Here is a 14,254-nt window from a genome sequence, read left to right as displayed (position 1 = left end):
CAACACCTCGCAATTTAAACAAAAAAGGTGTTTACATAGACGAGCTAGGTATAGACGAACAAGAAAACAGAAATTCACGGATGGCCATTATCAACTGTATATTGTATTTGTCTTGATCGTATACGTATCATTCTACAAACAGGAAGACTTTTTTTTTTAGCTATTTATATTGCATGTACCGTACCTGCCCACCCAAGCTACCATCCAGATCCCACTCATCCGAAAGTAACGAAACAATAATTGTGAAAAGTCATGAAGAAAGGACGATTACGATCTGTGATTTCCGATAAGCGAATTTTTCCATTAACACCTCGTTAATCCCGACGTCTAAACAGAAAGATTTTTTGCACTCCTTTTTTCCTGTTGAGTCTCTACAAAATGGGTGGGCAGTCTTTCTGATCGACCGGAACCAGATTGCTCGCTTTGAAAGGTCCTTTGGCGAAGAACTGCGTGTTGAGTGTGTCCCAAACCGCTGCTGGCAATGTCGTTTGCTTGCCCAAAACCCAAAGTTGTTCTAGACGGAAGAAAAGAAATCAATTAGAAATTCGCCAAAAAAAAATTTTGAAATGTGATGTAATAATCACCTCGTCGGAATCCGGTGCAAAGAGGATCGCAACTCCAGGCCACCGCGTAGTTCGTGTAATCAGTGGCAATAATCCAGAAACGAATGTCCACAGTTGCTGCGTACGAAGAAAATACATTTTTTTTTAAACTTGAAATTATTTAAAGTAATCGTGTGAATAAAAAAAAATCTTACTATTCCAGCTAATGACGGGCATCTGAACGAGGAATTTGCTCAATTCACCGTAGTCGAAGTAAGCATTGCCCGCGGCCGCTGTAGCGCCACCATCCCTGTTGCGTAACACAAACACAAGTATTAACATAGCGCAAAAGTCACGATCGCTTACAATCAGTCATATGTTTCACAAGAAGAGAAACTCACGTAGTGCTGATTCCTTTGAAAGTCATCTTGAGGGCACCTTGTTTCGAGGGCTTTATGTCAACCACAGAACACCTGGTGTCGTCTTCAAAGGCCGATGGATACCGGCTGATCTCGTACCACCGCGAAATGATGAACTAAACACGATCAAAACAAAAAAGAAAATGACAACAACACGATCAAAAACTCGTTGCAAAACGTCCTCAACACTAAACGAACAATTTACATTTTCGAAGAGAAAAAAATTGTACCTGAGCTGGATTAAAGCGAGCCTGTGTCGGGTATTTTGGGCATTCACCGGGTAAGACTACCTGGCCCATCACGAGCGATGGTATTCCGACAGCCAGAAATGCAGCCAGCGATATAAAAGCACACAAGTTCGCCATCGTTGCTTGTTTTGATGTTCTCGGGATAACAGACACCAACGGTTTAGTCCAGACTTCGAGTGTTGCACGTTTCTTTATATATATACAGTGCAAGACGGGAATTCACGCCTCGCACCTTGGACCACGATAAACGGCGCTTCCAGCACTTGGGTTAGTAACCGACGCAGGGCAAAGAACCCCGCTGCGTTTCGGAATGGCGGGAGGGAAGAATAATGTATTTAAACATGCGTGGTGGGATGTAATTGTTTCACGGATCGCTCGGCGAGACCCTCGCGTTTCGTCTTTCTATAAGCAGGAGGTAATCAATTCAAAACTGAAAGAGTCTTCCCTCTTCGTCGAATGCTATCGAGAGGCACGATCACGTTGTTTTTACCTGCCAAGTCTTCGTCGACATTGCCTTCAATCCGTCTCGGTCGTCGTCATCACGCCCGCATCAGAGGTCGGAGCAGTTGTTTCACGCTGCGCGAGAAAGGACCCACCGCTTATTCAACTGGAAATGGGCATGCATGCCACATGTATAGCTTTTTTTGGGAGAAGAAAAAGAACTCAAGAAAATAAAAAATAAAAAATCGTGTTTGTTGTTCTTTCAACCTTGAAGGTGGAAATGAAACCCTTGGAGTTACGCGGCCAAGTCCGCCAGTACATCACACACAAACATCAACGCGCCCGATCGATTTCAGTTTCGTTGGATTAGCAGCTCGGTTGGGTGTGTTTTTATATGTTATACCTTATTGAAAGAAGCATTATTCATCTCCTTGTATTAAAATCCTTTTGTTCGGATATCGGGAATTCCTACCTCATAAATGTGATGTGCGATGGTTGTCGGATGATCTATCGATTCAGCCCGTCAGGTTTATTTAGATGAATCGCCCGATAGGTATTATCTCAACGGAAGGTTTTATTTTGTTTTAATTTTTTTTTTCTTTCTCCCAATGCTCGCAAACGAGAAATGCTGGTTGATAACAATCAATCAGGCATTTTCTTGTTCGCTTTATTTTTTTTATTTTTTCTCATTTAAATATCTATCGATATTTTTAGTACGTTAGAAATATTGGGAATGTGACAGAAAATATTTATCTCTTTAATTTCACTTTTTTTTTAGGATACGTCCTTGATAAATCGACACATCACGTTTTTGCACGGATATAAATTCAAAAAAATTTTACGAAATAGATTTTTTTTTTCTTTTTCGCGTTTCGCGAACCATAACCCACCCGCAGTGTGCCTGTTCCTTCAATCCAAAAACGGGCTAGAACTATGCAGGACCTTGGTAGGCGACAGGAGAAATACTTGGCTGCAGTCGTCGTCTTTCAACCTCAGGGTCTTTAATTGTGTTTTCAAGGTTGAATAACAAAAAGGCGTCTGTTCAAACTGTGGACGCGGAACCTTTTCATTTTATTGCCGCATGCCCATTCTTAGATGACGGTGTTAGATGTGGCAGGCCAGACTATGGTTCATGGTACAAAAACGAACTCATCTGTCCAGCTCAACGAAGAGCGGGGGAAGTGTAAAGCAAAACGATACCCTGACGTTGCATCGTCTTTGTGAAACAAATTGAACAAAGCACGCTGCGTATTAGTTGCCATTTTTTGAATTTCCGATGTGAAATGCGATAAAGTAAAATAACCCGGACCCATCATAGCAACTTACGGTGGTTCCTGAGGTTACCGATAGCCATGATTGTTTTGGAAGACATTTATGTTTGTCAACCTGCATTTGGGAGGATTCCGAATGCAAATTTTAGTTTGGTTCCGGTAAAATGAAATACCATACTCATTCAATTTTCATTTAAAATAAACCCACAACGTGAAGCTTGGGGAGTCCAAATGAACCTTTGGTGGAGGTGGTGCGAACTTAATCCTACACCGCCATATATCCAGAAATGGCCCCGATTTCCCAGAGCATTCCGTTGGACTAAGCAAAACTAAGAAACATGCACAGACTTATACCGATAATGCGACCGACATTCATTAGCAAGCTTCAGACCATTCAAAGTCCTTCACGTCAACAAAAAACGACAGACTTGCAGGTAAAGTCGCAAAATGCGAAAGCATATGTCTAAACGAAAACAGCTCATTAAAACAACGAAGGGGTAATGTTCTCATTATATAAATGCCCACCCGATTCATCTGAAATGCTGGAACCCGATGATCTCGTATCAACCCATGGCCTACTATAATAACGGCCTGTCAGCGCGCAATACCTCCACAGCCTAAAACTGCATTGCCAGAGGGGCGTAATACCCCAAACCGAGCTCCACTTTCCACTGTTTGGTAACGAATGCAGAATTGAAATGTGTGGAAAAAACAGTGGAAAGTGGAGCCTAGCGCCGCGCGTGGCCAGCTTACGGTACCGGTGCCGTTAATTTCAAAATTCAGCCTATTATCGAAATTGAACGCTGATTTCAATAATGTGATTTCCTTTCTTGGATAATGAAACGTTTTGGAAAAACGGGTCTGTAGTTTTTTGTGCCGGCCACTTAAGAAACGGAAAAGATGGCCGCGTAATTACACCTTTCCATTTGAAAATGACGACCACGCATATGAATCATGTTTCAAATGATATTTTTTTTTAAAAGACATAGACGGACAGGAAAATTAAACATGAAATGAGACAATCCCTATACAATTGTCATTTCGCCTTTGCCAATTTGTTATCTCCAAATACGGACGGTTTCATTTATACGTTCCGTTTGGGTCCCTATAACATTTGGCCCCCCAGACTACCGAACGGCGTTAGACACCAGTTCGATTTCAATGCTCAAACAGTTAAACGAACCGCAAGGTATGCGAGGCTTGAGAGATGGGGAAATATCGGGCATTGAAGGATCGAACCCGCCCCACCTTGTTTTTGTGTTACGATCCATTCTGAAGGGAATTGCCATAAGGACCCTACTCCCTCCTCGCTGTGTACGGACAGACACACAGTCAGTTCGTATTATTTCTCGTAACATGCAGACACACCAGAGGGGTTGCCCAATACAAAGAAGATATGCATCTTCAGCACTGTGAACGCCGACGCCATTGGGGAAAGAAACTATTGTCGGTGTCTATATGCCGTCTCTCGTGCACGGCCCTCATCATGAAAGATGAATGAACATTAACCGATCTCTATCCCCACGTGCATTATGGGCTCACAAGCAGCACGGGACATCGGAGGGTCGGTTTTTTTAAATCAAAAATCACGAGCATTGGGTGATATCTAGAAACACGCTAGCACAGTAAACGGTGTGTATATCAGGAAATGAACTCACTTCCGAATCACGTCCGATAGACTTTGATGAAGATTTATATGATTTGTTTGTGTGTCATCTAGCTAAAATCAGGTCTGAAATGCCACTGTATTCCTAGCGTTCGATACGGCAGCCATAGAATTTGATGGACGTGTAGATGTAATAGCCAGGATGGGTCGGAAATGACCTACCATAAGTTTACTCTGGCCATCATCGTACGAGCGATATAGCTAGGGACTCTCTTGATAATGGTTTGCATCGATAAATCCCCTTCCACCCAATGTCATAATGCGTTCCTTCGGAATCCAATTAAAGTACTGTAGGTCTCCCTATTCGAAAAACGAAATCGAGTGGATTTACAAACGTAAATCTCTACGTTTGGAAAAAAATAACGTGGTGGGAGGCAACCCGTAATCTCCCCAGGTTTGAATCCTTATATGCAACGGACGGGGTCAATCTGTTCCAGAAATATAATATCATGTTTAGGAAAAGATGAATGTAACACGGGACACCTTCAAGCGAACTTTAACGGAATTACGTTTCACGCTGGCTGCAGTGCTATGCAAATGTCGCCCACGGAGTTGAAAGGTCTTGCATCTATCCGATATGGAATTCCAGCAAATTGATCCCCCCAATGTTGCGTAATACATATTATCCAATAGCAATGCGCGTAACATCCACCTGGTTTTGCTTCCGTGATGATTGTCTGCGTTGAACGGTTTGCGGAAGCGCAAGGGTGTTGATGATCCGTAGGAAGTAAAAGCAAAGATTCAACACACCATTTGCAGGGCAAGATGGCTTTGTTAAAAACTAGAAGTGTGCAGAAGAAAAGAAACAAACGTGTTTGGGGAGGTGTGTCTCTACGCCAATCTTAAAAAAAAAAAAGAAAACGGAAAAAGTTAACTGGAATAAAAGGCTTCACATCAGATGGAACAAGCTTCAGCCTCGCTGACAGTTATACTGATGCCACAAGAAGCCTTCTTGTGCCATTTCTCTTGTGTTTCCGACTGTTGTTCCATATGCGATTTTAGCGCGGCATAGAAACGTGGATTCCAACTGATATAGGATTGCTCCTAATCGTATTACCATTTTTTTGTTTCTCTTGCATTTTTGCTTCTACTTATTTTCAGTTCGGGTGAGCCTGGGGTTTTACTGTTTCCCTATCGACTTACATAAGACATCCGTGTGTTGCGATCTGTAGCCTGTCGTTGCCAACCGAATCAATCGGCCTTGCCAGGTAATGCCATCCATCAGTGCACAGATATGTAGCACCAGGAAGAGATATAGCGTGTTCGAAATGGGCGGTAAGGATGCATTATGCGGTCAGTTAATAGAGTTCCTGTCAAATGTGCGGCGAGGCGGCACCGAAACGAGCGGTCCGTGAAGTTGTGCCTCTGCTAGTTAAAAGACGAGGTTTTTTTCTTTTCTTCTTCTCATTTGTGTGTTTTCTTTTTTGATGTTCGATGTGGTCATTGTTTACCGTCACGCTTCGATATCAGGTAGATGGATCCAAAACTTGCAAGAGGTCAATCACAGACGGGGATACGTTATACACGAATATTCACTTTTCCTTTTTAGGTGCCGTCAAACTTACAAGCGCATAGATTCATTAAATTATTAATAAGAAACAAAGTAATAACTAAAGTTAGTAGGAAAAAATTGTGCCTTTCTTTTCAATGGAAACGTTACGCACACTGTGAAATGTGATCCTATTTCAGCACTCGAACGGACCTGTTAGTTTTCGCTTCAACATTTTCCTGGAAGTTAAAGGGTAGCTCTGTACGCTTGCCACTGGGAGAGCCTTGTCATCTATTGCTTTTGCACGGCATCTGTCAAAAGCTTTGGCGATAAAGTGACGCTGATGAGAGTTAGTTTGAAAGCGCTGTCGGAATGGATGAGCGGAAGAAGGTCGAGGCAGCAGTCGGATGTCGAGTCTCATTAGAATGCCAACACGCACGGACTATTTTACACTGCTGCCTTTTGTTTAAGGTTTGTACATTAAAGGGTGTGTCTAGGCTTTTATATAGAACTGCCAGGAGTGACAATGTATGGTGTGCTTGCACAGAGAACGACAGTGCGCGTACGCTAAGGCTTGTGAGGTGGGAAAATGTCACAATGGAGATTGACGATTAAAATTTGCATGCTGACCACGAAGCCCTAGTCATACGGACCTGACTTTCATTTGCTATTTTAATTTTTTTAAATGAAGAATTGCACGTTTACACGGAGTTAAAATCGTCACGCGTTCGTGATGGACTCGCATTTTACGTCATCGATGTCGTAGCAATGGAAAATAGGCTTGGTAGTGAGCAAAAACGGTGTTCTTTGCAAGAGAAAGCTTTTACATAAGCACAGGTATTCTTTTCACGTTGTATCCAAATTGGGCATGCATTTCATTAAATCTATTGTCACGAAAGGCTGCCGTTGCATGACGGAAAAAACTGTATTGCCACGACATCTTTCGTAGCAACAGTAAAATATCTGTGTTTTTACCACGATAGTCTTTAGGTTTCTCTCTCTTCGTGGCGGCAAGTTCAAAGATACCTTACGGAACAGCATATTTCGTGAGGCGTACACAAGGACGTACTGCCTTATTCTAGGACTCTGCCTGATTTTAGGCTGATGGAGGGACAAGAATGACAAAATGTCATCCGCTTTCTGACTTGTAATCTTTTTGATACCGTGTTGCCTTCTGGCAGGTAGAGCTGGAGCAAGACTGATTGATTTATTATTATATGTAGTACTGATACAATATGTGGTATAATACTACGTCCATCAACGTTACTTTATAGAAATACATATTTTTCGTGCGCAGATTTTAAGAAAAATTCCCGTTTTTCATATTTCACAACTAGATAAGGAAAAAATAAAATAAACATAAAAATTTGGGTAGCAAATTTGTGCGCCAACAAATTACACCGCTAGCGGGATACAGAACTATAATGCCGTATATTTCCAAAACGGTTCATTATTCAAGAAAGGCAATCACATTCTTGAAATCAGCGTTCAATTTCGATTATAGGCTGTGGTTTTCATTGAATTCACAGAGATATTGATTTTTAAATATCATTCACCAACGAACGTCGGTGACTTTGGACTGGTCACGGTTGAAAATGAGCGCACGAGGCGTTTTATCGTACGTGTACCAATCACCGTACTTTCCACGAGTGCTGGTGTGCCAGAAAGATTAAAGATGGTGGGGAAATATGGGCTGTTATACGATGGCCAAAAAGATTTGGTTCTCAACACGTCAGTCATATCTCGAGATTCAATTAGAGTCGGCAACTGTTCGAGAACCCAAAAGAGACCATCGCGAAGAGGTTTGCCAGGCTTGAAGAGTTTATAATTGACAATCATCCATTGATTATTGTAAGTGCCGCTGTTATGCCGTCCAAAAACACCTGTCCATTCTTTGCCTTTATCATCAATAATGAAATGGTCAAGGCACTGCATTACTTTAAGCTAAAAGGCTCTAATACCGGTTGAAGCGAGGCGATTTGCGACCATGGACCGAACTCCTTCAAGAACTTGTCCGGTGGGTTTGATGTACTTGAATAGCTCTTCGTCTGGAAGTATGAAAAAAATAATCATTTATCTCTATGCAATATGCATAATCATGAAAACGTTTACTGTTATTTCCAATGGTAGTTTCCATGGAAACGAGGCCAGAAGAAATGACGGTGAAATCGTCTCCTGAGTATAACAGGCCGGGTAAGAAGAAAACGACATGGAATGGCCTGGAATAAGTGCTGAGTTTTCGTCGGCCGTTTGATGTACTTCCAGGCTGTATTTCTTCAAAATTCTGATCAATGATTCGTAACCGTTCCATGTAACGTGGGAAGTGTAGATGTCTGATGTTTCGGGAAGCACTTTGATTAAGGCGGAGCACGACGCAACCATATGACGTCGACCAACTTTATTTAGTCGCCAGTCCTTGTTCACTTGTCGATGAACAAACATTTGTTCAAACTCTTCCATATCTCCAAAGATATTGAACCAACTTTGAACGAAGATAGAAGAGATTTATGTATGAAAAATATTAAAACATTTGCTATATTAATGTTAACTTACAGAAATCCATAGCTTCCCATTGAATGGCCAGCATTAACTGCGGCTTTTTCCCAACCAGTTGCCATTCCTTCCATTTGCTCATAGAACAAACCAACCTAAAGAATCACATTTTACGCAATTCAGAATGGTGTGAAATTTAAAACAATTATTTACAAGATAAGATAACTAAATAGGCTGTGGGTGACTAATACCTGATGCCAGAATGGACTTGTGTTTCTCAGTTTTTTGTACATCTTGTTAACCCATTTTGTATTTGTAGTCAGAAAAGTACGGAGCTTGCTACAGTAGCCATCACGCCCCTGACAATAATCTTGAAGGGTATTCAAGTGCGAGAAATAGATAAGCTCATGGGTAAGATAACCTTCTAGGAAGCCAGCTGCCTTAGATTGCATAGTATCTGGAAAGTTCCCATTGGTCCAGACCTCAAAATTTGCCATCTGTGACACAGTATAATTAACAATAAGATATAGTACATTCTTATACATTTCAAGTAGAAAATACCCTGTTTGGTTAATGGAGTTTGTGACTTTGCCCCAGCAACGTATTTGTCGCGAGGTGGCTCGTTGTTAACAATTACAAATTCTTCATTATTTTCATTAAACACCACATAGGCTGTTGTTGATTCGTTCTCTTGGATAAGTTCTGCAGATTGGGCAGAAATCAAAAGTAAGCTAAGGCTTAGCAACACACAGGGAAGATGAAGATTGTTCATCTTCTTCGAAAGACACGCTTCAACTAGTGTAAACTTCTGAAATGCAGCAAATCTTTCTCCAGTTTCTCTTCGATGCTGAAACGCCCCCTAAAAGCTTATCGTCGACTGTTGTTTTGAAGTTCAACAACTGATTAAAAATTTCTAGACCACCTATTGGCCGTGAGGGAAACTGTTGCTTAGTTTCGAAAATGAAAGCGGAAAAATTAAGCCGTCAAACAGCATCTGCGTCCTAGTTAAATATCCCTGCATTAATAGAAAAAATTAATAAATGGTTAACCCAATATAACTTTTGTCTTCTGAAGACGTCAGAGGGGTGACACAGTCTAACATGCTATGGGGCTAACGCATCACGTTTCTCAAGGGTGTTTGTTTTTATTAATTTGCCAACGGAATGGCCTGGGAAATCGGTTACATTTCTAGATGTATGGTGGTGGAAAATTACGTTCGTACCACCTCAGCCGACTTCCCAAATTCACGTTGTGTGTTTAATTTTTAAAATTTTGTTTGGATTATGAAGATGGCCGTTCACTGTGTTCGGGTGACGACCAAGTTCGCACACGAACACTGTCTAACTCACCCTTTCATTGTTTCGTGTCGAATTTTCAGTTTTCGCAGTACGGGAACAATGGAAACGATCACAACTCATTATTCAAATTTCCATAATTGGCGGTGGAATGCTGCTTTAAACGCCACATGCGCGAAACATAATTGACTTCCAAAAGCACAATACCTCCAGCGCCTAAAACTGCATTGCCAGAGGGGCGTCCCCAACCGAGCTCCACTTTCCACTGTTTGGTAACGAATGCAGAATTGAAATGTGTGGAAAAAACGGTGGAAAGTGGAGCCTAGCGCCGCGCGTGGCCAGCTTACGGTACCGGTTCCGTTAATTTCCTTCAGTTGACATGACACGATGACAGGGACTAAACAGCAGCATATTCTTGCCGTACGATCGCTGCGCAAATAGTAGAGGACCTAAAAAGATGTTTTGACCTAGAGAAAGACTTTATTAAAGGTCAGGAGGTACAGCAAATTATAGTTTACTATGCTGAACAAACACTTGAACCTGTTGGTTGGAAAGCTCTGTGGAGGTCTGATTCCAATACCAGTTCAACTTTGAAAGCAAAATTTGCGAGTTCTATCTTAGTTGAGGTTTGTTTGAACATCAACATGCCTGTTGTTTCATTAATTCACCTTATGTGTAAACTTTTTAGGTAAACAATGTGGACTATTTTTGTTTTTACCAATCCCTTTTTGTATTAGAAATCGTGTTCGACTTCCAGAAGAAAGAGGAGATCCACTTCTCAGAAAAGTAATGGAGGGAAGGAGAGCCAAAGGTAAAATTCCTACTCGCCTTCTGCAGTTTGTGAAGCAACATCAGGAGAATGTTGAGGCATTAGCAGACAAAAAGAAACCAGAAAGGATGAGTACAACTTTTGATTTTGATCTTCGGGGAGATGTTGGCATGTCATACATAATTTTGTAAATAACAAATTGTAATTGTGGTTTATATTCAGGCGACAGTTTCGTGATTGGGGATAAAGAAGCACCAGCACTTGATTTGTCAGACCAGTTAAAGACTTACACAATGGAGAAAGTTGGCAAACGGATTTACAGCCGCCAGAGACTATGTTCTTGAAAACAACAGGACTTAAACCAGTGGAATATCCTCATCCAGGAACTTCATACAATCCAACTTACCAGGATCATCAAGCCTTATCGATAGAGGCTTATAATCTCAAGACTAAAGGGATGAAGGAAGAAATCAGAACTCGGCTAAGGCTAGGACCAATGCTAAAGAAGATTCCAGTACAAAGAAAAGAAGTAATTTTTGCAAAAATATTTGGGCGATTGGTTATACTAATCGCTTTACTAAATACTAAGAAGAATGGTGGTCCGAAATGACGCAAGGTTTGGCCGTTGGAGAAGAGCCAGCCAAAGAAGAGGACGAAGACGTTCCTTGCGTTCGTCAAACCAAACCCAAGATTCGCGAACAGAAAATCAGGGCCAAAGCCCTTAAATGGCATGATATGCGGCGAAAGAAACTGAAAGAAGCTAAAAAGCGTTTACTGGAACTTTACAGGTAATTTGAATATGTCCATCTGTTTAAATACGAATATCATTTCCTATTGTTCATCCGTTTCTCATTAGATTGAGGTCAATTGCCGAGAAATTCGAAAGTCTGAAGAGCTGACTGCCAAGCGAATCGAATTAAGAAAGAAGGAGAAAGAGGCCAAAATGTTTAAGCCAGCCATGCTGGGCCGACACAAGTACAAACCCCCGCCAATTGAAGTGAACTTCAGCGAAGAGATTACTGGCACTTTACGTGGATTGAAGACAGAAGGTATCGTCTATAAAATTAATGATTAAAAGGCAAGCATGTCTTCTATTTTAATATACAATACCTTTCCTTATACAGGTCATGTCTTGATCGATCGGTACAAGTCTATGCAGCGACGCAACATAATTGAGCCGCGAATCCGACAGACGGTCGTGTTCAAGTACAAGCATAAAGTCTTTACGAAACGCAGCCACTCTGAACCTAAGGGTCTTAAAGTGGGCAATCGTAACAAGGACAAAACTCCCGTACAATGAGATGACACGTTTAATATGAATGACACGATCGCCATTTCAATAAAGAAAATATGTCGCGTACGCCTATTCATTTATCTTATTTTTTTTTCTTGTGCAAAATGTATTATAGCCAGAGTTTCCCGAATACCTGCATGTCTTTCTGCACGTACTACATAATGTAAAAGTAAATCTTATTCAACCACGGTAGTAAAGTAAATACTGGCGTTCGATAATATGGCAGGCATCAGCCGTTGGTTATGTCATTGTAATACTTTTAACGCGGCCGTTGAGGCCATAGTGTTTTAACTTAAATGTATGGTCCAACTTTTTACGATGGCCGTGGGAGCCATAGTGGTGAGAAACGCTTTGATAACTCATCCCAGTCGAATAATTAGCAAAAAAAAGTTTGTGGAATATAAAATTTTGGGTTTGAATAATTGAACAAATGAAATGTATATGTATTTCGTAACATCTGACGGAAATTTATTTAATTCCATTTAAGGACAGATCTTGTCTACATGCGGATTACTGCTGGCCAATACCACACTTGTTTCACTCCTCGTTTTATTCAATAATATGAAGATTTGTTTTTTCTTAATTAAGGACCAACGAAACCCTTACAAGTGTGACCTGAGCAATGTCCAAGACCACGTCGCAAGTACTTGGTAGGGGTATTCATTCATTAATAAATAAACTTCAACCAAATTAATAAGAAATTTGACCTCAGCTATTCGGCGTGAGTATCAGGCGTGATTTAGCTCTATGGACGTAATTGGAATGTAATTCGTAGAGGTCGTCTAGAGACCGAGCTCCATTTTTCTTCAGCTCTGTTAGAAATTCACCCAGGCAAGAGTAAGAAGCTGATTCATGACATAGTTTTGCAGCGTCTGAACAAATTGATAAATCGAATGACGCGCAATGTGAACTGAATGCCAACGGGAGGGCGGATCCCTCATTAGGTTGATGACGTAGACGTCTTCAAGCGCCCATGCAGCTAGTCTTAGTTGCAAGACAAACGAGAATGTTTGGCTGTAATCATCCATCACTTCTTCAGTGAGTATCAGGTTAAGTGGCCAGCCAACCCTGTAACGAAGTGTAAAACACTCTAAAGCTTCGAGCTGAGAGTTGGATATTGTTCCAGTTGCTTCCTTGATGTAGAAGCTCAAACGCGACGCGTGATATTCATCAGCGTGGATGGCGTTGAGTGCGCTTTGCAGAATAAAGTTCATCGATGGTATAACGATGAGTTGATGAATGTGGGTAATCTGACCCAAACGGTGACCAATGTTGCTGACTAGACTATGACTGAAGGCACCATTGTCCAGGAACAAATAAGGCACCATTGTCCAGGAAATGTATATGTATTTCGTAACATCTGACGGAAATTTATTTAATCCCACTTAAGGACAGATCTTGTCTACATGCGGATTACTGCTGGTCAATACCACACTTGTTTCCATCCTCGTTTTCAATAATATGAAGATTAGTTTTTTCTTAATTAAAGACCAACGAAACCCTTACAAGTGCGACCTGAGCACTATCCAGAACAATGTCGCAAGTACTTTGTAGGGGTAATCATTCATTAATAAATAAACTTCAACCAAATTAATAAGAAATTTGACCGCAAACTGTGTTGGTGAAACCAGTACAGGATAATCTACGATAAAAGCAAATCATCAAAGAATTGGTTTCTAAAATTTCACATTTTCCTAGACACAGTTTTCGAATGAACAAAGCTCATTTTTTACTTCCAAATAAAAATTACAACATACAACAGCAATCAACGAACATTAATAATAAACGTAACTAAACATCTGAATTCTCCCTCCGTTTAGTGCATGTGCCATTGCCTAAATGACTAGGGCGGGTTGGCGGCTCGATCGTCAATTGATAGTGTGTGTTGGATGCCCATAGATGATGAGAACCGTCGAAAATTTCGAATATAACAAATGAACAATGTGTTCCACATCGGATTGATTCATTTTATGAAAATATGATGATAATTTTCTCACGCCATCATTACAGGTGATAGTTGCATGTACAATCTCTACACTATCTCATTTTTGAGATAACTTTCTTACATTTACAAGATGTTTCTTTTTGCCCCTTATAAGCTCATGTAGACTGGATGACTGTAGATCAACCGCGACGCAGCGTCTAATTTTCGCCATCTCATACATGGCGTAATGGGGATCGAGTTTCACAGCGAATTCTAATACAAACATGTGAATTTTATATATCAATTTATACACAAGTTGGACGATGACCATTATTTCTTTACGAAAAAGAATTAACGATGTGTCAGCTTCAACTTCATTAAATTTTTTAATAATAATTGAAAA

At 40.9% G+C, this 14,254-nt stretch overlaps 1 protein-coding gene and 2 pseudogenes across 1 annotated transcript; 1 reads left to right on the top strand and 2 right to left on the bottom strand.

The window, feature by feature from the left end:
* Window positions 1–83: 83 nt before the first annotated feature.
* On the bottom strand, window positions 84–1,386 carry LOC130700804 (apolipoprotein D-like). The gene is made up of 5 exons (XM_057522791.2): window positions 1,192–1,386; window positions 944–1,077; window positions 758–852; window positions 585–680; window positions 84–514 (listed from the first exon to the last, which is right to left on the bottom strand). Exons 1-5 carry the CDS (start codon window positions 1,324–1,326, stop codon window positions 372–374), a joined length of 603 nt encoding a protein of 200 aa, XP_057378774.1. The 5' UTR covers window positions 1,327–1,386; the 3' UTR covers window positions 84–371.
* Window positions 1,387–7,488: 6,102 nt separating this feature from the next.
* On the bottom strand, window positions 7,489–9,471 carry LOC130700800 (putative phospholipase B-like 2; annotated as a pseudogene).
* A 912-nt stretch (window positions 9,472–10,383) lies between these two features.
* On the top strand, window positions 10,384–11,993 carry LOC130700861 (ribosome biogenesis protein NOP53-like; annotated as a pseudogene).
* The last annotated feature ends 2,261 nt before the right edge of the window (window positions 11,994–14,254 follow it).

This window comes from Daphnia carinata, chromosome 9 (assembly GCF_022539665.2).
Source record: "Daphnia carinata strain CSIRO-1 chromosome 9, CSIRO_AGI_Dcar_HiC_V3, whole genome shotgun sequence".
Taxonomy (NCBI): domain Eukaryota; kingdom Metazoa; phylum Arthropoda; class Branchiopoda; order Diplostraca; family Daphniidae; genus Daphnia; species Daphnia carinata.
This window is presented reverse-complemented; position numbering and strand designations above follow the sequence as displayed.